Raw genomic sequence first — 27,682 nt, 5'->3', positions numbered from 1 at the left:
TTTTTTTTTATATTATTATAGCTTTCATATAGCGCTACTTTCATGCTTATAGCATGCTCAGAGCGCTTTTGGTCCAATCTCATTTGTGGACCAGTGGGGGAGGGGGTATCTAGGAATTGGTTTTCCGTGCTACCTTTAGGCGCTCAGTAAACACAAGTCTGCCTGAGTCGGGTGTCGAACCTCGAGCCCCCTTCTAGGTAGCCAAGCCAAGCCAAGTTCAAGCGCACTTGGCCTCTCGACCACGCTTCCCCCTTCTTTCACCTTACACTTTCCTTCTGTTCTGTCCCAGTGTAACAAATTATGAACAATCACAAAATTACACATTGTATAATTAAATAACAAGAGGTGAAAAGTTAAAAAAATAAAAATTATATTTATGGATTTAAAAATTAAAAAAAACATACAGAGCTACAAACAAAACAAAAAAGCTGATGGGATATGTTTATTGATGCGGAGAGGTGTTTATGACACTGTTGTCAAATGCCATAAACTGGGCATTTTTTACATTAACTGACATGCTTATATTGGAATCCAAAATATTGCTTCTATCAATATTAGAACCTTGGAATGACAAAGATTGGACATTTTCAATTGTGTAATTTTGAAAATTTACAGCTATATTTAGATTTAGAGTGCTATTTTCAGGCAAAATTTTGGAAATGTTGGAGTGAAGTGAGGATAGAATATGATCAGTGAGAACCATATCCATGTTTGTTTGAAGTGTATCAAGTGTACCGATGGAATCTTTTGAATGACTGTTGTCATGGCAATCAGCGGAGTTTTCTTTTGAAAGATGATTGTTGTTAGAGCTATCATTAGCAGAGTTTGTCTCCAAAACAAGGTCAGTTAATCCCATCATTTTATTGGGAGAAGAGTTTGTATTATCAGAGTCTGGTTCCACGACTGCATTAGCTAATGCCTTAGCATTAATGGAAGGAAAATTTCCAAGGTGATTGTAGCAATCGTGATCAGCAGAGTTGGTGTGGATGGAATCAAAATTAGTTGGTTCTCCTAAATTTGGAGAAAAACTACCTTCTGCCACCCTATCTTTGGGGGAACTAGGACAATTAGCCACAACAAATGACTTAGTTAAACTTTCTTCATTTAAGGGTAGTGACTTGGCCAACATATAGCTCTGTAATACAGAAACTATTTCATGATAGCCTTTCCTCCAAGCAATGTCAACAGCTATGCATTTCATGTCCTCAGTAACACAGACTTGAGATGTCAATAAGTAATTAACACATTCTCTGTGACCACACACAGCAGCTATAGTACAAGCAGAAACTGATTCGATTATCACAGGCTGATTGATTGAATGCTCTTGTGGAAATGAGAAATTTTCTAAATTTCCATTGAAAGTAACGGAACTAAAATCCACAGGGTAGGCAACATTCAAATCACAATTTTGCATTTCAGTTAGTTCTTTTAACACATTCAAATGGCCATATTTGCAAGCATTCATTACACAGTTTAGCCCCCACTTATCAATTACTAGAATATCTGCCCCATTTGCGCAAAGCACACCAACAGCTTCTGAATTACCATAACAGCATGCATGTGTTAGGGCACTTCTCCCACACTTGTCAACAATGTTAACATTTGCACCAGAGTCAATTAAAAGCTCAATGATTTCAGCACTTTTATTACATGCTAATGTGGCGGCCATAAGCGATGTGATCCCATCATCATTTACCTCATTGACATCTGCTTCATGGGTCACAATAAACTTGACCATATCATAGTGGCCCGTAGCTGATGCCAACTTCAAAATGTTAAAAGAATTATCCCCAGGGCATTTTATCTTTGCACCATTAGAATACAGAAATTCCACAATATTCAAATGCCCAAAGTATGTTGCAACTTTCAATGCACTCCAGCCATCAGTATTGGTAAAGTTGACATCCACTCCCCCTTTATCAATGAACAATTTCAAGCAAGGGATGCTTTCAGCAGAACATGAGGCTAACATCAAAGGTGTCCAGCCAAAGGCATTTTCACTGTTGGCATTGGCACCATTATTAAGCAACAGCTGAACTATATTGGTTAATGCATTCTTTGATGCTAAATGAAGAGCATTAAATCCAGCCTTGTTGACAAGTTGAATTTTACTTTCAAGATCACGTACCGTTTGATAAGCATTATTATTATTATTATTATTAGAAAATGCAAGTGTAGTAGTTATTTCTCTGATAACAATTTCATTATTACCAGCACAAGGTTGTCTATTCTGTTCTGTTACATTGTCCTCAAAATTGCTAGCACATGTGACTTTATTAGGGCTAGAAAATGTTGGTAATGCTTCTTTTTCTGCTACAGGTATTAATGCTTTATAATCACTGCATGTTGATTCTGTTATTTCCAAGTCACTAATTTCCTTATTAAAAGGTATTTGTGTATTTATTTCTCCCAAGCTAGGTTTATAAAGATTAGAAGCTTGCTTCATATACCATTCTACAACATCATATTTGTTTTGACTTGATGCCAACATTAGAATACTATTTCCTTCATAATCAGTATGATTTAAGTCTGCCCCATTTCTAAGTAACAAGTCTGCCATGTCCAGCTTTGATAAACCAAGAGCTAACATTAGTGCAGTTTGTCCAATGTTGTCTTCAATGTTAACATCCACTTTACTGTTTAATAATATTAACATATTATCTTTTTGATTATGATAAACAGCATGAGACAATGCAGTACATCCATTGCAATCTTTTTCATTTAAAATACTTTTGGGGCAGTGTTTGAGCAAAAGCTGCATGACTTCAACCGAAGCATGCCTGGCGGCAATCATCAGAACATTTATTCCGTTTTTGGTAGTGTAAGTAACATCTGCCTCATGGTCTAGTAAAATGTTCACAATTTCAAAGTGGCTGTTTTTAACTGCTGTTAACAGTGCTGTTAACTCATCTTGAGGATTGCAACAATTAACATCAGCTTTGTGATCAAGTAGCAGTTTCACAATGGCTGGATGATTAAATCTACATGCAAATAGAAGAGCACATTGATTTTTTCTATTCACCCTGTTGACCTCTGCACCATTAGTGAGGAGTAAGGATACAGTTTCTAATTGACCTTTTCTAGCTGCAGCTATCAAAGGAGTGTAATCTTGATAAACACTATTGACACAACCTGGATTCTGACTTAACAGTTGTACAAGTTTATCAGTGGGCTTTTGTAGGCAAAGCTGTACAACATGTTTTGAAAGTTCATCGTCAGTATACATGCTATTGTTATTTCTTGCCATTATGCCAGTTCTATATTAGATACAATAAAAAGGAAAAAAATATTATATAATATATATATATATATAACACAAATAAATAAAATCTACTTCTTCTGAACTAACAATATTAGTTTACTAATATTATATATTATATCTAATAGGCCTATAACACATCCACTTCTTCACTTTATGTATACAGTATAGGCCTATAGATCTATCCCTTCTTCTCTCTTTCTACAGACAGAAAATGTTGTTCTCACCCCCACTCCTCCTTTTTTTCCCTGTAAAAAAATACACAAATTCACTCTGAAACTGACATCTAGGTCTAGGCCTATATAGGGGATAGTTAAGTTATTTATATAGTTCTAGCATATAGCCTCCTCTAGAAGGATTTAAATAAATAAATAATAAATACCAATTTTTTTTTATTATAACAATTCCTTTCAATTTCAAAATCCTCCCCACACACTTTTTTTTTTCCCAATGAAGTATATGGTATTTAGATTTTAGATGCTAATTAACAGTCAACAGTAACACTAACAGTCAGTACAGTCACACAGTGCAACCTAGTAGGTCTAGTAAGTAGATCTAGTAATTTCTAGTTCGTAGTAGTACTAGATCTAGTTACTAGTTAGTTACTAGTAGTGTGTTTTTTCTGTATCCAGTGGAAAACCTCTAGATTCTAGATCTTGTCTAGACTGACTAGAATCTAGCAATCTAGCTTTAGAATATTAGATTAGTCTAGGGCCTACTAATGTAAATGACTAATCTAGTTACTAGTTACTAGACAACATACTATGACATTGAACATACTCATAGAGTCATAGTATACTGTGACTGTCTAGACTTTGATCAAGTCTAAGTGATGAGCTGAAGATTACAATCATACTACACTAACTAGATCTAGAATTAAGTAGTAGAGTCACTATTGCGGAGCAGGCATGTTTGCGGAACAGCTCGTCGAAATTAGTTAAAATCTACTTTATTTTGAAAATTTCTGCTAAACTACTGTAACGGTAATGCGCATGGTCCATTTCTCTACATCTCTAATATAAGGGTTTTCCTTTCACAGCAGAAAATTAATTTTGACTCCAGGTTAAAGTTGACAGGTGTGGAATCGTCCATTATTTTTCACGTACCAGGAGAACCGCATAGGCCATGGCTTAAGACTTTTTAAAAATGATAATGACACATCACCTGCATGATACACATATTTTTCGGTTTATAAATGGATGAGGAAAAACTTCATTTCATAGCTATCTATGAGGAATTAAATTTAAAAAAAAAATAGGAGGTGTTTATCCTGTTTTTACCTTTTTAAAGATAGTCACAATTGTGGAACACTATAGATGTTATTTATTTGACCTATCATTTAGCTTAATATTTACATAGTGATTTAGATATCGAAATTTAAATATGAGTTTGTATTAGTATACATAAATTTAAAAACATTTAGAGAATAATATTACATATAATATATAATTTATGATTACCATACGTCCAGCAAAAAGAAGACAAATCATAATACCATATATATATAATATTAATATAACAAAAAAGAATAAAAGAATAGTGGAAAAAAAAAACTTGTATGGAAAATCAGGGTAGTGTGACGTCAAATACTATTAAAGAAGAGGTAGAGAATCTAAGAGTGACAATGTGTTGTATTAAGCTTTAATAAAATAAAATTAATGTAAAGGATAAGGAGTTCAAGTATTAGACTAATAAAATATATGCTTTATATAGGCTTTGTTCCGACATTTTTACCGTGTTCCGCAATTGTGACTTCTTTAAAAATCCTGTTCCGTAATTGTGACTACTCATATCTCAGTCGAATTGAATGTAAAATTTAAATATCTGTTGAAAAACTAAACAAAGCATCTATTTTTATCGGAAAATGGATGGCCAATGTCTAGATACTTTTAGTTTTTCCATATGTCTAACCATTACGGAGCAAAAAATTGAAAACTAAAAGTAGCTGCAAACTGTTCCGCAATAGTCTATTCTATAATAGAATATCAATTTTAAATATCGATTAATATTTATATCTATAGTCAGTATAGATATATTTAATTCTATTATTATTATCTAGATCAGTGATGCTCAACCTTATTCGGAGGCGGGCCATTTTAATTTCCGTCACTCGTGTCGCGGGCCACGCAAAGTCGATTTAAAAAAAAAGTTTCTCCTCATAAATAAATGATTATTATAAACGCTCGTTTTCGAAGATTCTGAAAAGTTTCTGCAAGCAATTCGGAGAAGAAATCAATTGTCTGCGTCACTTTAAATTTGTCAGGCAAGGATGTCTAATAGCTTTGTAAGTCAATCAGTTCCAGATGCAGCTCTGTTTAGGCACTTGGCATATTATTGGCCGAAGATGGATTTTAAAAACGACTAACATTGTTCAATTTGAACACGATCATCATCACATGGTCCAGATTTAACACCTTGCCACATAGATTTTGTTGGTGAATAATTCACTGAAGCCAAAGAGGCTCAGTTCCATTAGACTCAACAACTTTTCTAATAACTCTTGCTGTCAACCATACTTCTGTGAAGTTCTGGCACCATCAGTAGTCACTCCCATTAATTTCTACTAAAGAAGAGAAAGATCATCGAGCTGTGATCTGGTTGAAACTAGCCGAAACTTCTTTTTATTGTATCTAATATAGAACTGACAAAATGGCAAGAAATAACAGTACTGACGATGAACTTTCAAACAAAAATGTTGGTTTATTATCTTTTTTTTTTTTTTAAAGGAAACCTCAGAATTTGCGCTATTCAGTTTTAGCTTTATCATCATAGGAATCCTTAGGCCTCTTTTCTTTGCCTCTTTTTTGGGCTTTATGTGCCTCTTTTATGGGCCATCTTGCCTCTTTTGTGGGCTTTTTTTTTTTTAAATATGTTTTTATTTGTAAGTTATCATAATTCACAAGTATTAAATCATAAACAATTGAAAAGTGATTAACCTAAAAATATAATAATGTATTCTAGGCATTACTGACTAATACTGATGAAGATAATATCCCTATCACATGCACTGATGGATCTGGGTCAGTGATGTCAATACCCTAGTTAGAAAATAAAAAATTGTGACCGGATTATGCCGATACAGAAATAAATGTAAACAAAAGTCAGCTGTAGACCAGATCAATATTTATATCTATATAGCATGTAGATAGATCTAGATCTATATAGAATTTAGATCTAGTTAGTGCATGCTTTAGGCTTTAGGAAAAAAAATGTCTGTAATCTAGACGTAGATTATTTAGATCTGTTCAATACTCAATTATTATTATTCAATTATGATATGTCTGATGATATGATATCTCACTCTCACTAGGTCACTACTCTACTGACTTAGTCTTAGTGACTACTTAGTACTTCAGTACTTGACTACTCAGACTGAGCACTACTCTCAGGCATCTGCATAAATTCGATAATCAATCATTCATAATGATAATCTGAGTCTGAATCAGACTGAGAGTCAGCGAGAGTATAAATAAGAGTTAAGATTAACTTTAAGAGTCACCAAAACAAGACTAAGAGTGAAGAGAAGAGGCCTGCCTTACAGTTACTGGACCTTAAATTGGTCACAGTTGGTGACCAGATTCTAGATAGATCTATCATCTAGCTTAGACTTAGTAGCTAGTTGGCTAATTAGGCTTAGTCAAGTTATTTTTTATCTAATTACTTATTTATACTTTATTTTTTTATATAGAATTATAGATCTAGTGATAGTCAGTGACTCAGGATGATGATGTCGTTGAACTTGAAGCTATTTATTATCATCATAGATCTACTTATTATTATAGTTTCATTAAAATCTACATGTGCAAATGGAAATTCTGCCTGGCCCAACCGAGCTTCTGACTCTGACCATGGCAACTATTATGAAAAACGTTATGAACCCAACTGGAAATCAATTGATTCTAGGCCTATTCCTCAGTGGTATGATGATGCCAAAATAGGAATTTTTCTGCATTGGGGTGTGTTTTCTGTGCCCAGTTATGCTGGAGCATGGTTTTGGTATTGGTGGCAAGGACCTGAGCCAAGACCTGAAATAATAGAGTTTATGAAAAAAAATTATCCACCAGGATTCACGTACGCAGACTTTGCACCGATGTTTACTGCTGAATTTTACAACCCAGATGTGTGGGCAGATATTTTCAAATCTTCTGGTGCCAAGTAAGTAAAGAGTAACTATAATATAGTCATCTAGATCTAGTTACCTATAATAGAGATAAGATCTAGATTTCAATAGAGTTATGCAATAAATCATTGCCAGTAACACTTCCCAGATGAAAAAAAATTATTGGGAGTACTAACTATATTATATGTCATTAGCATGTCCAAAATATGCTTTTAATAATCAAAGTTGTAATTTTATTGTGGTATTTATGTGTTTCAGCAATATTTTAGCTAATTGTCAAGTTTGGCAGCAAGTAACGATTTAAAAAATGCAAACAAGCTTGATATTTTCGGTAATTCTGCAGGAGTTCAAGGGGCAGCCATCTTTGTTATTGTTTAGACTGTAATCTTATATCTTGGGTTTTCTCTCAGATTTGGGTTTTTGTTTGTTTTTATTTTTGAAGCTAAATAATATGCTAGATCTAGCTATACTGGTATCATCTAGTCTTAATAAGTCTATTAATTAGACTCATAATCTAACTCCTAGAACTAGACTAATTACTATATTAATATGACAAGGTTCTTAAAGGCAATAAAGGTCTATTAATTTTTGGTAATAAACTGTGCTGATATTTATTGTAGGCCTAGTTAAAATTAGATTCTCTATATCAGAATAATTCAGAATAGATATAGACAATATTTAACAATTAAAAAGAAGACAGAACAATAAGAAACGTATTGTATTGATACCAAGTCAAAATTAAAAGAAAAAATAGCATTGCTTTGAAAACACAGAAGTAATGTTAATTCTTGGTATTTTTTAAGACACTATCTTGGGATTTCTTTGGAACATAAACAATAACAAAATAGTACAAAGATGGCTGCCCCTTGAACTCCTGCAGAATTACCATATTTTCTTTCTAATAAAAAGCATCTCTTAGATAAATCATTCCCCTATATTTCCTTTATATTTCATTCAATTCTATCATTAGATTTTTTTTCTGTGTTTATTTTTGTATGATCTACAAGTACAAGGAAAACGATGACTGTGAAATCTGATTCTTCAATATGCTTTTGCAACAGACATGAAGTTTTTGTGTCATGTTTTAAATCCTTCATTTCAAATCTTTAATTAGAATGTTATGTCTCTAATTTGTCTTTAGGTACATTGTGCTGACAACTAAACACCATGAAGGGTTCTGTAATTGGCCTACTAACCACTCTTTTAATTGGAATGCTATGGATGTTGGACCCAGAAGAGATCTAGTTGGTAAAACAAACTTAACAAAGTTAATTACATATCAGTAATATAACTTTTTTCTTAGCATTGATTATTTAAAAATAAGAACATGAGTATAACATCTAGATTTAAAAAGAAATTGGTATTCTGTAATATTTAAAAAAATGTATTTTATATGATATAATCTTCATGTTTTTAGAGTGGATAGGCATAAGCTCTCAAATTGTCATTAAAATCTAAACCTCATATCCAGGCTACCTACTATTTAAATTACATCTAAATACTAAGAGATCCTCCCATGCCATGCAGTGCTTTGGGCGGCAAGCTGTCTCCATAAAGATTTGTCACTGGCAATGTCTGAAGCCTCTTCCCACTTGGCGTTCACTGCTCTAAGGTCATCCATGAAAGTGTGGTGCCAAGTTATACAAGGACATCCCTGTTTGCACCTTCCTTGTATTGGCCTCCAGGTCATTACAAATGTTGGTATGAGTAATTCATTCTGCCGGAGGACATGTCCCACAGATCTCATGTGAGGCTCGATCATAACCTCATTAGGTGTAAGTCCCAGTTTGGCATAGGATTTGTTTGTTTGAGACCCAATCTCTGTAACTGACTCCTAAAATCCATCTTAGCCAAAAATTGAGAAATATTAAGAGGACCGTAAAATATTTAAATGTTTAGCTTGAAGTATGCACATTTTCTAAGTAAACAGCATTTCTTTCTTAAATAATGAGAGCTTCAAAGCTGGTAATACTTTATGAGGCAAGGAAAATAACTTTAAAAATAATACTATAGATGAATTTTTTTATTTAGCCTTTATTATTTTATACATAATAGCTATTTTTTAAATTTTACTTGTTTTTAAATTTAATCTCTAATTATTTTCTATTTTTTACTTTTTTAGAAATTTAATCGGTAGTTATTTTCTATGCTAATATCTATTAAATCATCATATTTACTAAGAATTATGTTGTTGTTGTTTTTTCAGGCGATCTTGCAGTTGCCGTTAGAAAGAGGGGATTACGATTTGGTGCCTACCACTCTCTGTTTGAATGGTTTCATCCACTTTATTTGCAAGATAAGGCCAACAATTTCACCACTCAAAATTTTGTTAGGGTAATTTAAAAATAAACAAACTGATAGATTTTTAAATTTTTGCATAAGCAAAAAATAATATGATTGTAAAATAAGAAACCTTGCAAAACCTATCAATGAGATTCACTGATCTCTAAAGGAAAGTAAGAACAAAAGATATATGTATTTTAAAATATTATTTTGCTAAATCAGATTTACAGTGTTTTGTTTTTCCTATTTACTTTGTTTTTAATTTCAAGACTTTGTTTATCATTCATAAGTTGAATTTTTCTTGTAAATTAAAAAAAAATAGAATAGTTTCCCTTTTAGTCCTGGAATTCCATGAAGCAGATAAAGTGTATCTTATTTGTTTCTTAGGCAGACACTTAATAATGGTGTCATAAGGCCAGTTCAAAGACCAAAACTGCTTTTACTTCACTAATGTCTGGTACCCAATACCGTTGAGTAGTCTCAGGGATATTCTAAATGTCAGAAAGTTGTAAATCACGACCTTTCAGTTCAAAAGTGTTAGTAAAATCATTAAATTTAGAGACCCTTAAGGGTAAAAGACTAATTTAACTTAAAGTAGCAATTATACAAAAAGACTGAACCATGATCTTCTAATACAAAAACAAAATCTGATAAAATACTCAGAAAGACACAAAGATAAAATCACATTCCTTGTTCCATATGCTAGGACAAATTAGTACAAATACTTTTTCTTCTTTAGTGCTATTAGAGTATGGAATGGGTTGCGTGAGTCAACCAGGAAAACCAATGACTTGGCAGTTTAAGTCATTGATTAACATACATGACTAGATTGACCTAAGGACATCCGAAGGGCATAATCATCTTTTTTAAGTAAAGTCAGTATGTTATAAGATAAAAAAGTCAAAGTATTTTACTACTTGGCCACCAAGGCTCACTAAATTTAAAATATTTATAAAAACATGTCACACATAATCTCACAGTCATGACTTGCTCCAGTTGCATTTAGATTCAGAAACTTTAGTTCATAAATATGTGTGTGTTGTTCAGTTTTGTTTTTATTTTTTTTCTGTTAGACCAAAACCCTACCAGAATTGTATGAACTTGTCAATACATATAAACCTGACATTATCTGGTCTGATGGACCAGATGGCCCAGATACTTACTGGAATGCAACACAATTCATAGCTTGGCTCTACAATGAAAGGTATCTCATTTAATTTAAGAAATCTATTGATGCTTATATGTGCTATACATATTTTTTGGCTGTCTCAGACCTGCTGAATTCCATATTGACAGTTCTGGGAAGTTACAAGCTCTTGACATGTGCATTGCTCACAACTGCAGTGCTTTTATAAGAGAGGATTTGAGCCTTTCAACCACACACTCGCATGGAGTTTAATTATTGATCTTAATGTGTCAAGGATTGATGCTTATGTCAGTCATCTTTTAGATCATATTTATTTATGATTCTTTGTCACTTAAAGTGTCAGATGAAATAAATTTATATATATATCTCCTAAAGCTCAAGTCAACGTAACATTTTTGATGGAAGAAGTGGTGGGATTTTCACCTTGCAATAATTAGCAAAAAATCTTTTTACATTAAATACTCATTGGTATTTGTTTGTAGCCTAGTTTTTCATGGTTTAAATTTTTTATTAATTTGAATTATATATTTTTTAGTTGTTTTTTTTTTATTGGTTGGTAATTGTCAATATTTTAGTTGGCAACAATTATTTAGACAAAATTGAAACTAACTGTTCATCAGTAAGCAGTTTTTAATCTGTTAATATTGATAGTGAGTTGTAATATATACAAAGAGTATGTAATCTTGCCTAAAAGACTGAAATTGTCGGTTGTACACCTTTATCAAATGTAACAAATAAGTTAACTAAATGTTTAAATAGTTGTCATAGAGTATAATAGTAGTTTCAAAGGCTTAAAACCCAGATGGAATTATCAATGTTTTCTGTGACTTTTTCTTAAAAGTTGTCACATCTTAATTTGGTTGTGAATTTAAAAACATTAATAAATTTCTGATGTTGTTTCATATTTTGAAGATACAAATAATTTTTTTTTTATCAGCCCAGTGAAAGATGAAGTAGTGACCAATGACAGGTGGGGAAACAATGGCATTATGTGCCATCATGGTGGCTATTATACTTGTGATGATCACTATAACCCAAGTAAGTTAGTGTTTAGTACGAGAAAAAATATTTTGATTGAAATTTTGAACTAAATATTAGTAAAACTGTATTTTTTAACTCATTTATTTAGGGAATATTAAATTGAAACTTAAGTTTACTTCCAGGGGTTCTAATAGTATTATCTTATAGTATTATTTATATAAATTTAAATGAATGTTTTTAATGTTCAGAAAGCCTCCAGAAACATAAGTTTGAAGACCCAACTACCATGGACAAAAAGGGCTGGGAGTATAGAAGGGATCTACAACTGAGTGATATACAGACCATGGAGGAAGTTGTTGCTTTGATTGCACAAGTAGTCAGGTGAGTTCAAGTTAACTGTGTTTATGGTGCATATAGCCATGCTAATGATGTTAATGTAGAAATCAAATTTTCTAGAGTATATTCTTTTTTAAAATTTGTTATGATATTTTAATAGAAAGTTTTAATGGAGCAACATTCTAAAATGTTTAAAAGTCAATATAAAAAAAGGTAAACATCACTTTACAGGCTGACATAAATCTCAATGTTTATTATTCAAACAATGCAGTGCTACAGTGACTTTTGCAATTTATGTCATTTTGAATAATGTTTCATATTTACAAATCATCTCTTGTTCTTAATTTTATAACTTTATGTCAATATTTTAATATTTGTTAATAAAAACCAACTACTCTTAAAGAAGATATTGTCCAATTTTTTTGTTTTGGCATTACTGTTACTCTATAGGATGCATTTAGTTTAAATTATTAATCATAGAAGCTTGGTTCCAAAATGTAAATATTTCTAGTTTTTATAAAAACGAATTTTGATCATGAAGAGTGTTATACATATTTTAAAAAGTATATATTAGTAATACACTATTTTTGTGCTTTTGTAAGAGAGCTCTTTTCTTATGGTGTTAATATCTCCACTTATGGAAGGATACATTAAAAAAATTCTTTAAGCTGAAGAGTTTATGTATTAGTAATATAAAATCAAATCTACAAACTATGTGACAATACCAATTAACTGTATAGTGAAACCTTATTTCTTTAAAAAAAAAAACAACAAGAACTTAGATCTACTTCAATCTTTGAATGATAAAAAAAACTTGATACTTTAATAAATACCAATGTTATAAGATAACATCCCAACTAAGTAAAAATGTTTTACAAAGTGATCATAGTCAAGTATCAAGGTTACAGGGCTCAAATCTGGAACTGGCATTTATTTTAGGAGGAAAATAATAAACTATTCCTTTTTTTTATATATTTTTCTAGCAAGCAAAATTTAGGGGTACCAGATTCTTGTAATGGGAAGCTACAGTTACAGGGCTCAAATCTGGAACTGGCATTTATTTTAGGAGGAAAATAATAAACTATTCCTTTTTTTTATATATTTTTTCTAGCAAGCAAAATTTAGGGGTACCAGATTCTTGTAATGGGAAGCGTGGTTGAACTTGACTTGGCTACCTATGAAGGGGGCTCCAGATTGGACACCCAAATTGAGCAGAATTGTGTTTACTGAGCACATAAAGGCAACACAGAAAACTTTCTCCCAGATACCCCTTTTTTTCTTTAAAAAAAAAAACAACAAGAACTTAGATCTACTTCAATCTTTGAATGATAAAAAAAACTTGATACTTTAATAAATACCAATGTTATAAGATAACATCCCAACTAAGTAAAAATGTTTTACAAAGTGATCATAGTCAAGTATCAAGGTTACAGGGCTCAAATCTGGAACTGGCATTTATTTTAGGAGGAAAATAATAAACTATTCCTTTTTTTTATATATTTTTTCTAGCAAGCAAAATTTAGGGGTACCAGATTCTTGTAATGGGAAGCGTGGTTGAACTTGACTTGGCTACCTATGAAGGGGGCTCCAGATTGGACACCCAAATTGAGCAGAATTGTGTTTACTGAGCACATAAAGGCAACACAGAAAACTTTCTCCCAGATACCCCCCCCCCCCCCCCCCCCCCCAAGTCCACAAATGAGATTGGACCATAGCGCTCTGAGCATGCTATAAGCATGAAAGTAGCACTATATAAAAGCTATAATTTATCATGCATAGGTGCGGATTGCATTTTGGTACTGCCTAGTTCACAGTTAGTGAAATGTACTTTATAACTGTCAGCTTGTAGTTCAGATGTGTATTTACTTTTTTTATGGAAACCAAAATATATATACGTAATGTTTTTTTCAAATTTAGTAAGGTATTAATTTAACTAAAATAACTATACCATCCTCAGCTGTGGTGGCAATTTGTTGATTAATGTGGGACCCACAAAAGAAGGAACAATTGTTCCAATATTTGAAGAGAGATTACGACAGATGGGAGAGTGGCTAGCAGTCAATGGTGAAGCAATCTATGCCTCTAAGCCTTGGAGTCATCAGAATGATTCCTATAATCCTGATGTTTGGTATGTCTTTAATTTTGAAACTTCAAAGGCCCCTAATGAATAAAACAAAATAGACATCTATATTTTATTGTCATTCAATTTCTTTTTTTTTCCCTGTCTTTATAGTAATGATACAAGTCTTATAATATTTTAGGGTTTGTCAGAAGTTATGGAAGCTCATATATTGTTTCTCTTAAATAGTTTTATTTACACTAATTGTCATATGCCTGTAATGTGGGAGTCAACACCTAAAATAAATCCTTTCGTTCTTTCACATATGTAGGGATTTTAAAAGGCCTTGGTTTAGAAATGTAAATTTTCTCCCAAACTTTTTATTTTAGCAATAGTTCACTCGTAAGCAATTAGCAACTTTCCTTTTCTTCAGATTGATAGCTATTTTTTTAAATTCAGTTCTCGCAACCTATTTCTAATGTTCCTTTAATCTAATCACTGTTTTCAAGGGAAGTAACCAGTCTCTTATGGTATTATTACTTTTTTTTACCAGTTAGTGCATATATTGTTATTTAAAAAAGCTATTTTTATTTATAATAATAATAATCTTTATTGTCCATATGTTTACTAAACATTCCACACATATAAAGAACAAAAAAGAGAATTACATCTTGAATCTTCTTTTTATCAATTCTTTAGGTATACATCAAAGAAAGCAGAAAATGGATATGATGTTTTTGCCATAGTCCTCAAATGGCCAACTACATCTAAATTGTTGCTAGCTGACCCTGTACCATCAGAAGATACTGTAATCACTTTGTTGGGATCCTCTATTCCATTCAAATGGGCACACTCAGCTGATGGTTTGGAGATAAATGTTCCTGCTATTCCTGTGAATAAAATGCCATGTAAATGGGCCTGGACTTTCAAATTAACTAAGATTACAAACTAATAAGACCTAAAATGTTCTTTTAGTATAAACTCTCCACACATTATATTCAGTACTTTCAATTAATTTTCATGGGATCAGTTAAATCATTGAAGACTTAACTATTTTCTACGGGGAGGGAGGGGTAGATACAAGTTTTTGACACATGCTTAGTTGTCTAATGCTTTACTGTTTCGGATGTGCCTTTAGATTTGAATATAATTACATCATAGCCTGGGGACAATCAAGACCACCGAATGACAGTCCAAAGTGCACACCACACAACCAGGCTGAATGACATCATTATGCACTTTGGGGGGACAGCAAGGCATCATAAAGCAGGCGTAGCCCATGAACTGTAATTTGGTATAATGACTCTGCTAAATCTATTGACATAAAAAAAAAGTAACTAAATAGCAATTTTTTTTTCTAAAAGTTATAAAGTAAAAACTGTATGTCAGATGACATTTTAACTTTTAGATTGACGTACTTTTGGGTTTCAAAATGATTCATAATAATACTAACATTGCTTAAAATTTTTAAAAATAAGGTATCGTAAATGCTGCATCATTTGAATAAAGATGAAATTTGAAAAGATGTTTTGTGATATTGGGCTGAAAATAATGATATTATTTATTTAAAGCATTTTATATTATGTCTTCAATGTTTTATTGTAAATTACTTTTCAAAAACTTATTTCAATCATATAAATTTGTTTTTTTTCCTCTTTTTTTTTTAACTCAAACTCTTTGTGATTTTTTTAAATTTATATACTTTTTTTTTATATATGTAAATTTGTATCACAAAGGAAAATAAAGATGTAAATTTTAAATGTACATAAATTATGGGATTTCAATAGAAGTAGCCTTAATGTATTTGTTCTTCATCTTTTAATATTGTTCCTAAAAAAAATAATGAAGTTAAATCCAAAACATGGAAATGCTCAGAATTCAGAATGGAAATTATTTGTCAGCCTAGTATTTTGTGTGTCAGCTTCAAAATGGTTTAAATCTTGCAATAAGTCCATTTCTTGTATAAATAATTTGGACATAGTCACACAAAACACAAGCTTTATATTTTGTTCAATTATCATATATCTGTCTAGCTATATATGTCAGTGTCTGAATGTATATCATCATTTATAAACAAATTTATTGTAGTTAAAACTTAACAACTTACATATGATATTAACTGGCTATGATGCCATGATTTTAAGGACCTTTTTGTAGTATTGTAAATTAAAATGTCAAAAGATTACTCAATTATCACTTCTTCCTAAGACAGTTAATTTATTTGTAGCATACAAATTTTGAAAAATATTTTTGTTAAGAATTTTGTATTGCTCATGCTGCATTAATTTCCTTTTTTTTTTAAGTTTATTAAACATTCCACACATATAAAAAAATATTTATTTAAATGAAGTTTAATGTGTTTTTTCTTTGTCTTTGTGTCTATGTGTTTAATTTAGCCACTATATAAAAAAAACACAAACTAAAACTTTATAGTCCATTCACAAGAACTCGCAAAGACCTATAGGCTTCTTTTAGGGAACAGTACCAGGAAAATGAAGAGGCAGACAGAAAAAGACAAAAGAAATAGATTATATTGAAGGCAATATAGACAGGAATGGTTGACATATCATGTGTAGTGCCCCAAGGTTCAACCAGAATCTCATGTTTGACCCGCATGGGGTTAAAATTGCCTACGATTGAGTTTGTTTGTAACACAAGTTCCTTCCAACATCATTGTATTCGCGGTGCGTTTGCTCAACAGCTCTGCGCACTTTTACTGCATTATGGGATCTACTCATTTCATTCTTGCCAGTACGTATAGGTCTATAAAAAGCAACTCGAATTTGAGAAACTCTGTTGCTGTGGCTATATATCGTCCCAATGACATCGCCGAACAATACCTAGTGGCTTAAATTAAATTGCTGTCCCATGGCATTAGAGTAGGCCTACTGTTACTCAATGAAAATGTATATATTTTGTGTGAGGATATACAACATTCACATACGTAAAAGAACATATTATGTTGATAGGCCTAGTCACAATAACATCGCAATATTATTAACGGTACTGTAACTCTTCATTTCAGAGCTTAGGCCTGTAGGCCTATCTTATTCTTATCTGATTGTCGCGACCAGTATTATAGTATCTTTATTAATCTATAACAATGTTCGTATTTATATAGATATTTATATATTATATATATATATATATTATATATATATATATAGATATTAGATATAGATATTTATATATATTTATATATAGATTAAGAAGTAATCCTACTCAATTAAAGAATGTCATTAAATTACAAATGACTTTAAATAAAATATAATAAATTACAAATGACTTTAAATAAAATATAATAAATTAAAAATGACTTTAAATAAAATATAATAGGCCTACATCAAATTTACAATATGAATGATACATTCGCTACTCGGCGAAACTCTCTGGACCCCCCCCCCCTTTTTTTTTTTCATTTTTTTCCTTTCAAAAAAAAGGAAGAACGGTAACTCTAATAAATGTTTTTTATTTGTAAAACAAAATTATGCTTTCCACCTTCTTTCTAGATTACTAGATCTACAATCTAGGATTTTGTTACACTAGTCTCTGTGACTGACAATAAGTGAGTAACACTAGTAACAGAGATTAGAAAGTATAACATAGAGATACCTAAAGTTAAAGCTTTTAATTTAGTGATAGTGCTTGAATGATTCATTGATTGTGACTGTCCTAGAGCCTAGACCTAAGAAGGCTTTAAGTAAAGTTTAAGTTTAAGTTTAAAGCCTAAGTTAAAAAACTTAAAAGGTAAACAAAATCATAAACTGAAACTGTAACTTCACAACTTCAATGAACTTAAAAAACTTATTACTTAACTAATACTACTAATACTCTAATAGTAATAGTAGTAATAGTAAGTTTAATGATAATGTAAGTGACTGAAAGTTAGTGTAAGTCAGCACTTAGTAAGCATTTAATTATGTAATTATAGTTTATAGAGATATATCTATTTAAATCTATTTTCTAGATTTAGAATCTGGTATAGATTTGTATATAATATAGTCTATTTTCAAAGACAAAAGTCTACTTAACTGACTTAACTCTTAAGTTAGTCTACTAGATTATATATATATATATGTATATATATATATGGCTCCTTTTGTCTCGAAAGGCAATGGATGCGCCCAAATGAGTCACTGGTTTTGGCTTAATCTTGAGACGGGGCAGAATCTGGTGTGGCTAATCAAGCCAATTCTAGAACGGCAGACTTTGCCACAATTCGTACATGTGTATGCCTCTGATTTAGGGCTAGCAGACAGGGCAGCTTTCTTTTTATCCCTCTTGATTAAAGCCGCTTCAATTCTTTTGTTCTCAGCAAGGGTTGTCCCAGCACGCACAGTCTGTCTCCATGCACTCCGGTCTTTGGCTATGTTTTCCCACATACTTTCGCTGATGCCTGAGGCTCTCATGTCTCGCTTGCAGACATCTCTATATGTTAGTCTTGGGCGGCCCTTGGGTCTGACTCCTTCCACAAGCTCAGCATATAAGATATCTTTCGGGATTCTGCCATCTGGCATGCGGGTGACATGTCCGAGCCAGCGTAATCTTCTTTGTGTCAGGAGAGCATACATGCTGTTCATATTGGCCAATCTTAAAACTTCCTGATTGGAGACATGGTCCCTCCAAGAGATGCCCATTATGCGTCTCAGGCAGCGCAAGTGGAAACTATTCAATCTGTGCTCTTGGTACATGTATGTTGACCAGCTCTCACTGCCATAAAGGAGAGTGCTCACAACACAGGCATTGTAGACTAGGATTTTGGTCGCTGTGGTCAATTTACCATTTTCCCAGACGCGCTTGGAGAGTTTTGCCAATGCTGTGGTAGCTTTTCCTATCCTTTTTGTCAGCTCGATGTCTAAGTCTAGGTTACTGACAATTGTTGAACCCAAGTAGGTACTAGATTATAGATCCATATAATACTATAAAATAGATCTAACATCTAGATTTTATAGTCATGATAGTGTATTATAATTATTATTTTATTTTATTAGTGTCACTCATCCGTAATCATCAGCTATATATATTATCTTCTTAGATATTTTTATGTAATCTAACATCCATGAAAAGAGTATCGGAATAGCCCTGTTAAAAATTAGATCTATATTATTCTATATTAAACCAGCTAGAACTGATCTATACAGAATATCAGAAGCAGGTTTTAGACAAGGTCGCATTATAACATAACAAAATCCTAAACCTCCTAATACCTTCAACACCAGTAGAATGTTTTTTGTGTCTTTATTGATTTCAAGAAAACATTTAATATTAAAGTGATCCAGAACCTCTACAGGCAGACCACTAAAGCTAAACCATGGAGTAAGACAAAGCTGCTTATTTACATCAACTCTTTTCAATATCTTTCTTGAAAGGATAATGAAGGATGCTCAGTCCACAGCAGGACTTGCAAAACTCAATACAACCTGGAAAAACAAAGGCATAGACTGTAACAGTGGCATAGCTAGGGATTTGCCATCATTTGGGGGCCCAGGGGGAGGGGACTTGATATCTTTGGGACCCCTACATTTTGCTTAATATTTAATATAAAAAAACAATTTGGAACACTCAATTGGGGGCCCCCCTTAATCCCGGGTGGATTTTCAAATTCTCTCCCCCCCCCCCTCCATGCCCTAGCTTTGCCACTGGCCCTTAATACTAAAATCAGACTTAAACACTCCCTGGTCATGACCTATATGCTTGTCAATCTTGGATGCTGACTGCAGAACTAGAGAGGAGAATCCTAGCAATGGTATTGATATGCTATAGAAAACTTTAGTTGGCAAAACTAAGTCTACTGATCATAACTAATCCAGTATTCTCAAACTTTTACCACTGGTGGCCCCTTTTTTCCAAAGGAAAAAATTTCATTCGTGTTCCCCTAAGCCAGCTGAGGTTGTGTGAAAATTTGTCTGTTCTTACAAAAGAAAGTCGAATCATGCTTTGAATGGTCTTCTTCAAAATGTTTTGAGTCAGTATTGCTGCTCTGCCCTTAGGAAAATGAAATACATTTTTAAAGTTCATACCAAGAAGATGAAACAATGTCTCTTACTTAGAATATTAAATTTTTTTAACAATATCATTCTACTTATTTAACTCTTTTCTTCGTAATTATTTTCCAAGTTCTGACAGAATTGTTCATTTTTCACATTTGTACATTCTACCCTATTATGATTAAACTTCAATAACATTTTTGTTTGTTATCAGAAAACGTTACTTTTGGTATAGAATTATAGGAGAATGCATGCTCTTTTTATGCAACACAAATTATAGTTTATAAAACCAAAAAGTAATTAAATTTAATGGGGTTAAATCAACTAGGGTATCGTTAATTAGGAGATAAAGAGTTAATATTCAAACAAACATTTATAAATACAATGAACCTAAACATATTTTTTTTTTGCTCCATGAAAAGTAAATTAACTAGCATTCCCCCCCCCCCCCCCCCCCATTTTCCCGTAGTAAAAAAATCTCACCTCTTAGAGAGAAATGCTATACTAATTAATATAAAAGTATTAAAATTAAATGTAAAATGATTAAAATTGTCTTTTTTATTCCAGTATGACTGATATTAAAGTTAACTCCCTTTGGGCCCTCCTAGGGTTTCCAATAGGTCTTGTATCGCTCCTGTTCTACTTGTATAGCAGATGGAGGAAAGAAGAAGTGAGGGATAAAGTTGTCTTAATAACAGGAGCCTCTTCTGGCTTGGGAGAAGGTAGCTACATAATTGAACTTTTTTTTTGTTATGTATCTATTAGTTTGTGGCAATGTATTAAATTTTAAAAACTAATTAATTCAATAGTACCTTACACAATCTGTACTAGAAAACCAGTTTAAAGACACACTTCCCCTTTATAATATCCAAATGAAAAGAAAATATTGTGGCTATTTTTGAAGAGAAAACTTTAGCAGTAATGTTGAGGTGGACAATTGTTGTCAAACTGAATTTCCATTTGTTTGGACCAATAAAAATTATAATCACCATCTGATTTATTCAAAGCCATTGTGATAGTTAGAGTTATGATGTGGAGAAAGAATTACATTCTTTTAAAAAAAAATAAACAGGATAGATGCACCCCGTGACATAAACAAATAATACAAAAGCCATTGTATATGACTATAAGTCAATAGTTCATTGTGCCAGTTGCTGTTCATTTTTTCCAACTCCCACCAAGAAAAAAAACAACATCATATTAATCAAATATATTTGAATTGAAATCCCAGCATGTGCAGAAGTATTCTATGACTCAGGCTGCAAGCTGATCCTGACTGGAAGGCAAGTCACAAAGCTAATGGACCTGAAAGATCGACTTTTAAAAAAAAAGGTATGGATTTGAACACATTTCTTGTAGTAATTACTCTGAAAAGTATGATAGGATATATTTTTCAGAATTTAACTTACATTTATATCATTTGCAGGACTTTTCCCTCCTAAATAAAATATTAAATAAATATTTGGTTGTTCATCTTCATTTTTTATTTTATTTTTTAATGCATGAGTTTTTCTTGCTGCTAGTTTTGTGGACCCTTTATTTAATCCCTTGTTTTTCTTTACAAGCACAGTGTTAAATCACTCCCCATATATCTCAGACAACATGCTTCATTACATTCAAGAAGAACATTAAAACCTGTCTGTTTAAAATTTTTTTTTAGATTAGTTTATCCTTTTAGCTCTTGTGTTTATGTTTGTAATGTTATCACAGCGCCTTGAGCCTACATTATGTTTGTTAACAGCGCTCTATAAATTAAATTATTATTGTTTGTTAAAAGATTTAGTTGTAAAAAGATTTTTATTATATTTGCATATCAGTATTTGAAAAAAAAAACCACACATGTTGAATACTAAATCAAGACATCATTATAAACAAAGTTCAAAACATACAGTATGTTACTTGGGAATGAGAAATGCTGTAAAGGGTCTTGGCTTTTATGAGCTATTTACTTTTCAAGCTCTTTGTCCATGTTCAGGTTTGATGGCTCAAGTCTGGCATCTAGATAGCACCAGGTTTTAACCCTGCCCATCACCATCCTTTGTCATTCTGCAGGAGATTTGGACTGTGATATAATACTCTTAATTTCTGAAAAAAGAAATGTCTGAAAATTTGTCAAGATATTTTCTGTTCCTAGATGTTTATTCTTAAATTCTGGAGATGACACTTGTCTGGCCAGATTTTAAAATATTATGTAACAATGATCGCTAAGTTATTGTTTCATATTGTATTGTATTATATTATAGACATACACATGTTCTTCCAGAAACCAGGATGTCACAATCCAGCCATCATAAGCATTGACCTGGAGAATTTACCCAGCATTCCAGGGAAAGTCAACCAGGCAATTGCAGCCTTTGGCCAGGTAGATATCCTTATAAACAATGCTGGCATGAGCTACAGAGGGGAAGCCATCCAGACAAAGATTGATGTGGATATGAAGTTAATGAATGTTAATTTTTTTGGTCATGTGGAAATTACCAAAGGTAAATGAGCTGAATATGGTACAATAGGCTGGAGGACAGCATTATTACTATTATTAATAGTATAATATCCAGTTAGCTGCATTTTTTTTTCCTCTTTTTTTTTCGTTGTTAAATATGTTTGTACATCATATTTTAGTTTACACTAATCAGGCATGGAGTTTGAGAAGGAATTTCATGATTATCTAATTCAATTGTATAGTATAATTGTCTAGACTCAGACTTAATTTGTAATTATCTTGAACAGAACTCTTTATTTCTCTTTGTGTGTTTCAATTATTGTTAAAAACTATTCTTGGCTGATACTTTGTTGTGACCCTGGTACTGCAGGTCTGTTCCCCCATTAAGCTTACACAGCTTGCTGTTATTTCTTATTTTAAAATTAAAAATCTTGATGTTTTCACATAAATGTTTATTGATAAAATGATTGCTTATAAAGTTCGAAATCAAAAGTTTACTTAATCAGTATTTTATGAAAATGAATCACATAATGTATTCTTGAAAGATTAGATATGAGAAAATATTTTTACCCTATGTTTTTAACATATTTTGCTTGCTGCTCTGTGTGTGTAACTGAATTTCTAATTTTATGCTTTATTTTAGCCATTGTACCTCATATGATTCAGAAAAATGGTGGACACATTGTTACAATCAGCAGTATTCAAGGAAGAATAGCCATTCCTTTCCGATCTGCATGTAAGTACCCTATTTCTTCTTTGCTAAGAGGATTGTTACTTTACATGCTTTTACTTCTGTTGTTTACTTTTAAAAGGAGTTCTTTCTTGCTCTTTTGTTAGATGCTGCCTCCAAACATGCCCTACAAGCTTACTTTGACAGTCTGAGAGCCGAACTCCATCAACATAACATAAATGTCTGCGTCGTCAGCCCTCACTATATCAATACCAATTTATCTTTGAATGCAATCACTGGGGATGGATCACCATATGGAAGTATGTTACTTGGGATGCATTTGAATTAATGTATTGTATTGTAACAAAAAAATAGTAATATATAATTGAACATATTTTTTTTCATTATTCATGCATATTAATTATGCAAAAGAAAAAGTTTCAATGTTACATGAATGAGACTGCTATTATTACTGACAGGTATTATTTTAGGAAATTGAAGAGCTTTTGTACATTTGTTTAAGTTGTGGATAATCTTTGATATCATACAGCTACAGGAACTACTTTGTTAAAATTTAATTATTATGTGCACACTATATGCATAGTTAATTTTAAAACAAAAATGCTTGATATCAGAAGACCAAAAAATAGCAGTACATCATATATAAGGGGTAATGAAATTAAATATTTAAAAAAATCTTTTAGTTTGACAGATCTAAACAAGGGAGATGGACAGACATAGCAGCTTTTCACTACATGTGCCATTACACATATTTTTCACCTTTTATATACAAACTTTTTTTTATAGCAGTTTTTTTTTATTTATTTTTTTATTCCAAATGACTAAGACTGCATGATGCATAACTTTTATATTTTCTAAGTACAAAATGATGTTATTTTTTAAGCAGTCAGTTTTTTTTTCCCTCAGAGATGGATCAGACCACTGCAAATGGCTTGAAGCCTGAGTTTGTTGCCAAACAGATTTTGGATTGTGTTGTCCACAGAACATCCGAACTGACTATAGCACCTTTGTTTGTAAGAATGGCCATAGGTCTTAGAGCTCTTGCCCCATGGATATACTTCAGACTGATGGAAAGGAGGGCAGAGAAGGAGAGGAAAAATAAATAAACTATAACTGAAATTAATACACTTTTAATATTTCTTTATGTATTAAAATGCTCTCTGGATTTGTCTTCTTCTTCTTCTAGCCAGCTTTTTGCTGCTGAGCTGTGAGCTCTTTTGCAGACTGTGCCAAGGAAAAAATAGTGTGCTGTTCTCTTCAGTTGTTCAGCACTGCCATACAGGGTGTTGGTTATGTTGGGCTGTAGTGGTAGTAGGGTCTGCCTAAGATGGATTAGGAAGGGGCCTTCAAAGAGGATATGGTTTACAGTTTCATAAGGGTGGGTGCAGTGTCTATAAAGGGGGAGTTGTGTGGGATTTATTTTGTTAAGATGGTAATTTAACACAGGTGTGTGTCCTCGCCTCTAGATTTGACAATCACACAGCGTTCATCCTTCTAACTAACCTTGTGTTTAAAAATTCTTTGATTCAATTAAAACATTATAAGTTAACATTTTGTATGGCATCCTTGAAATATATGACTTATTAATTTGATGTGATATGTCATTGCTAATTGATTTTCAATTATTAAATGTATTAGGTGACAAAATTAATAAAATCCTGGATAGTTAAATAGTTCAATATTTAACTGTTTGAAATGATGCTTCTACATTATGAAGTATTTATTACACATTAGAATATTTTAATTAATCCAGATTTTCATGTGTGTGTGTGTGAATTTTGCTCAAATTGATGCAGGGTTACTAGAAATAATCATGACTATTGAATAATTGATTTAAAGTGTGCCAGTGTTGTTTTTTTAGGAATCCAATTGTGAAATGTCATTAATTGTTAAATGAATAGTAGACAATAATGTCTTATTTTGAATTAGTATTTAGATAATGCTGTGAATGTTGTGAAATTATTATTTTTTTAAATTTTGAAAATACCTATGCAAGGGCATCTACATCTTTACAGTAAAGTAGACCTGTTCATGATAAAATCACTCATTACATTCCTGACTTGAGCTAGTACTGTATTGTATAACTTACTATGTAAATATATTTTTAAAACAATTTATTTTATATACAATTGAAATCCAGCTCATCAGATATGGTACATCACTCCTGTAAAGATCAATTTTTTTTAAATTACTGCTAAAAATATGCTTCTTAATAGAATAAGATGTGTGCAATTTGTTTTCTTTTAAAACTGTATGATATGCATACAACTTTTTGCATATGTGATTATTAGTATAATATATCACCTGATTGCTAGACTTGATCTCGTATGTAATTTGTTCATGATGTTATACATTTTACTGTCAATCAAATAAGGCAGAAAATTACACAATATTTAAGTAATTTTTTGCACTTCCTTTTTAAATAAAATAACCTGTTTCATGTTCTTTCTAATTTTTTTATTTTTTTTGTTATGATGAAACTTTTTTTTTTCAAAATGGCGCTGCACTGTGGCGACATGCAATTTGTGCTTTCTAATTGAATTCTATTATTGGATGTTCATTTGTTATTAGTTATGCAGATGATGACTTCTGCCTTTCAAGGTGGGCTCCACAATGAGTATTTACATTACATGTGTTACTAGATCTAGATTTGTTCAACTTTAGTTATTCTAATATAAATAAAAGAAGTAAACGGTGACCCAAGATGGCAGCCGATCTAGTCCTAGATCTATCCATTATAGTAGAAACCAAGTCCTCAAACTTCGTTCAAAGAGGAAGCCTCTTCCACCATTTTATGCATGTATAAATTGTCTGTACCCTTCATCTGTTAGTACAAGGAAAAGAGGGAAAAAGGAGGACTATGGCAAAGACTGAGAAGAAGAGGTTTTCGCCCACCACTTCCTACAATTATTCTAGCTAACGTCCGCTCAATTAGAAACCAAGTGGATATGTGCCCATGTACGCTACGACCATGTTTTTAGGGAAAGTTGTCTATTGGCGTTTACTGAGACATGGTTAGAGGAGGATGACAATGATGATCTGATTGCTCTTGATGGTTTCTCTTGTGTTAGATCTGACAGAATGGCTGATACTAAGAAGAAAAAAGGCTGGGGGCTGTGTTTGTACATCAACATCAAGTACTGTAACAACTACACTGTTAAAAAGAAAATGTGATGTCCTGATCTAGAACTACTGGTGCTCTCATTGGGACCTTTTTATTTGCCACAAGACTTTGGTGTTATTTACATTGTCCTGGTTTATGTTCACCTACAGCTAAGACGGAGGTTGCAGCTGCAATCATCGCTGATGTAGTGCATGAGTTTCAAAGTCTCCGGACGCACCAGTAATTATACTCTGTGATTTTAATAAATGCACCTTGAAGGTTGACCTACCCACCTTCTTTCAACACATCTCATGCCCAACAAGAGAGAACAGAACTCTGGATTTATGTTACTGTAACATCAAAGGAGCATTCACGTCTCGTGAAAAGCCACCACTAGGATCATTGGACCGCAAAACAGTACAACTGCTGCCTAATTACTGCACGAAACTTAAGGAGGACAAAGTCATTAAAAAAAAACGTACAAGAATGGACACAAGATAACATTCTCAAACTGCAGTGTTGTCTAGACTGCACAGACTGGAATTTGTTTAAAGAGACCACTTCAAATCTGGAAGAATGGGTTGAAGAGTTGACGAATTACATTAAATTCTGTGAAAACATGTGTATCAGTACTAAGAGTATCAAGATATACCCCAACAACAAACCATGAGTCACTGCAAAAATAAAACGGGAAATCATCAAAAAAAGAAGAGCATATATCAGTGGCGACAGAGAGGAAAGGAAAAGAGCTCAACGAAATCTCAACGTCGCTCTTGAGGAAGGGAGGAGAAACTATAGCACCAAGCTGGAGGACTTGATTAAGATAAGTGACATGAGACAGGCGTGGGGTAATCATGAACAAAATGGCTGGAGCACAAGCCAAAAGTAAAAATAATCTTGCTACAAGAGATGACAAAACATTAGTTAACGCGTTAAATGATTTCTATTGTCGTTTTGACACTAACGATTTTAATTACCAAAGACTCAAAGCCCTTGAGGATATCAAAGTAGACAACTTTTGAATTAACGAAAGAGCAAGTCTGCAATATTTTCAATAACATCAACCCAATGAAAGCTGGTGGGCCTGATGGAATAATAGTGCGAATATTAAAAGAGATACAAGACACTAATAGCAAAGACAAACAGACAAAAAAACTCTTTTGTTCCCCTGGCAATCATGAATTAGAAACAACCTGATATAAACTTTTCACATGTAAATTATGAGTGAGTCTGGTGTGAATATACATTTTGTTTTTTTATAGTTAGAATGTTTTGT

At 32.4% G+C, this 27,682-nt stretch overlaps 3 protein-coding genes and 1 long non-coding RNA gene across 9 annotated transcripts; 2 read left to right on the top strand and 2 right to left on the bottom strand.

Annotated features, from left to right (window-relative positions):
* Nucleotides 1–442: 442 nt before the first annotated feature.
* LOC106051010 (ankyrin-3-like) lies at nucleotides 443–5,900 on the bottom strand. The gene is made up of 2 exons (XM_056018606.1): nucleotides 5,335–5,900; nucleotides 443–3,257 (listed from the first exon to the last, which is right to left on the bottom strand). Exons 1-2 carry the CDS (start codon nucleotides 5,352–5,354, stop codon nucleotides 443–445), a joined length of 2,835 nt encoding a protein of 944 aa, XP_055874581.1. The 5' UTR covers nucleotides 5,355–5,900.
* A 431-nt stretch (nucleotides 5,901–6,331) lies between these two features.
* LOC106052526 (alpha-L-fucosidase-like) lies at nucleotides 6,332–15,529 on the top strand. 3 transcript variants are annotated; one of them, XM_013208972.2, is made up of 9 exons: nucleotides 6,332–6,349; nucleotides 6,948–7,414; nucleotides 8,521–8,627; nucleotides 9,586–9,713; nucleotides 10,736–10,866; nucleotides 11,747–11,847; nucleotides 12,039–12,171; nucleotides 14,084–14,254; nucleotides 14,885–15,529. In XM_013208972.2, exons 2-9 carry the CDS (start codon nucleotides 6,981–6,983, stop codon nucleotides 15,135–15,137), a joined length of 1,458 nt encoding a protein of 485 aa, XP_013064426.2. In that variant the 5' UTR covers nucleotides 6,332–6,349; nucleotides 6,948–6,980; the 3' UTR covers nucleotides 15,138–15,529. The 3 variants fall into 3 exon arrangements, with proteins under 3 accessions (XP_013064426.2, XP_013063733.2, XP_055874932.1); XM_013208279.2 differs by lacking the exon at nucleotides 6,332–6,349 and adding an exon at nucleotides 6,370–6,470; XM_056018957.1 differs by lacking the exon at nucleotides 6,332–6,349 and having other exon boundaries at nucleotides 6,845–7,414.
* On the bottom strand, nucleotides 14,850–17,609 carry LOC106054340 (uncharacterized). Its single transcript, XR_001215405.2, has 2 exons — nucleotides 17,528–17,609; nucleotides 14,850–15,075 (listed from the first exon to the last, which is right to left on the bottom strand). It is a non-coding gene; the product is annotated as an uncharacterized LOC106054340 (long non-coding RNA).
* Nucleotides 17,610–17,618: 9 nt separating this feature from the next.
* Nucleotides 17,619–25,748, top strand: LOC106054002 (dehydrogenase/reductase SDR family member 7B-like). Of its 4 annotated transcripts, none has more exons than XM_056018954.1 (7): nucleotides 17,619–17,750; nucleotides 20,740–20,894; nucleotides 21,404–21,504; nucleotides 22,436–22,655; nucleotides 23,256–23,348; nucleotides 23,450–23,602; nucleotides 24,210–25,748. In XM_056018954.1, the coding sequence occupies exons 2-7, from the start codon at nucleotides 20,741–20,743 to the stop codon at nucleotides 24,407–24,409; spliced, it is 921 nt and encodes a 306-aa protein (XP_055874929.1). In that variant the 5' UTR covers nucleotides 17,619–17,750; nucleotide 20,740; the 3' UTR covers nucleotides 24,410–25,748. The 4 variants fall into 4 exon arrangements, with proteins under 4 accessions (XP_055874929.1, XP_055874928.1, XP_055874930.1 ...); XM_056018953.1 differs by lacking the exon at nucleotides 17,619–17,750 and adding an exon at nucleotides 17,971–18,055; XM_056018955.1 differs by lacking the exon at nucleotides 17,619–17,750 and adding an exon at nucleotides 17,993–18,075.
* The last annotated feature ends 1,934 nt before the right edge of the window (nucleotides 25,749–27,682 follow it).

This window comes from Biomphalaria glabrata, chromosome 2 (genome assembly GCF_947242115.1).
Source record: "Biomphalaria glabrata chromosome 2, xgBioGlab47.1, whole genome shotgun sequence".
Taxonomy (NCBI): domain Eukaryota; kingdom Metazoa; phylum Mollusca; class Gastropoda; family Planorbidae; genus Biomphalaria; species Biomphalaria glabrata.
The sequence above is the reverse complement of the archived record's forward strand: the minus strand, read 5'-3'. Positions and strand labels throughout refer to the sequence as shown.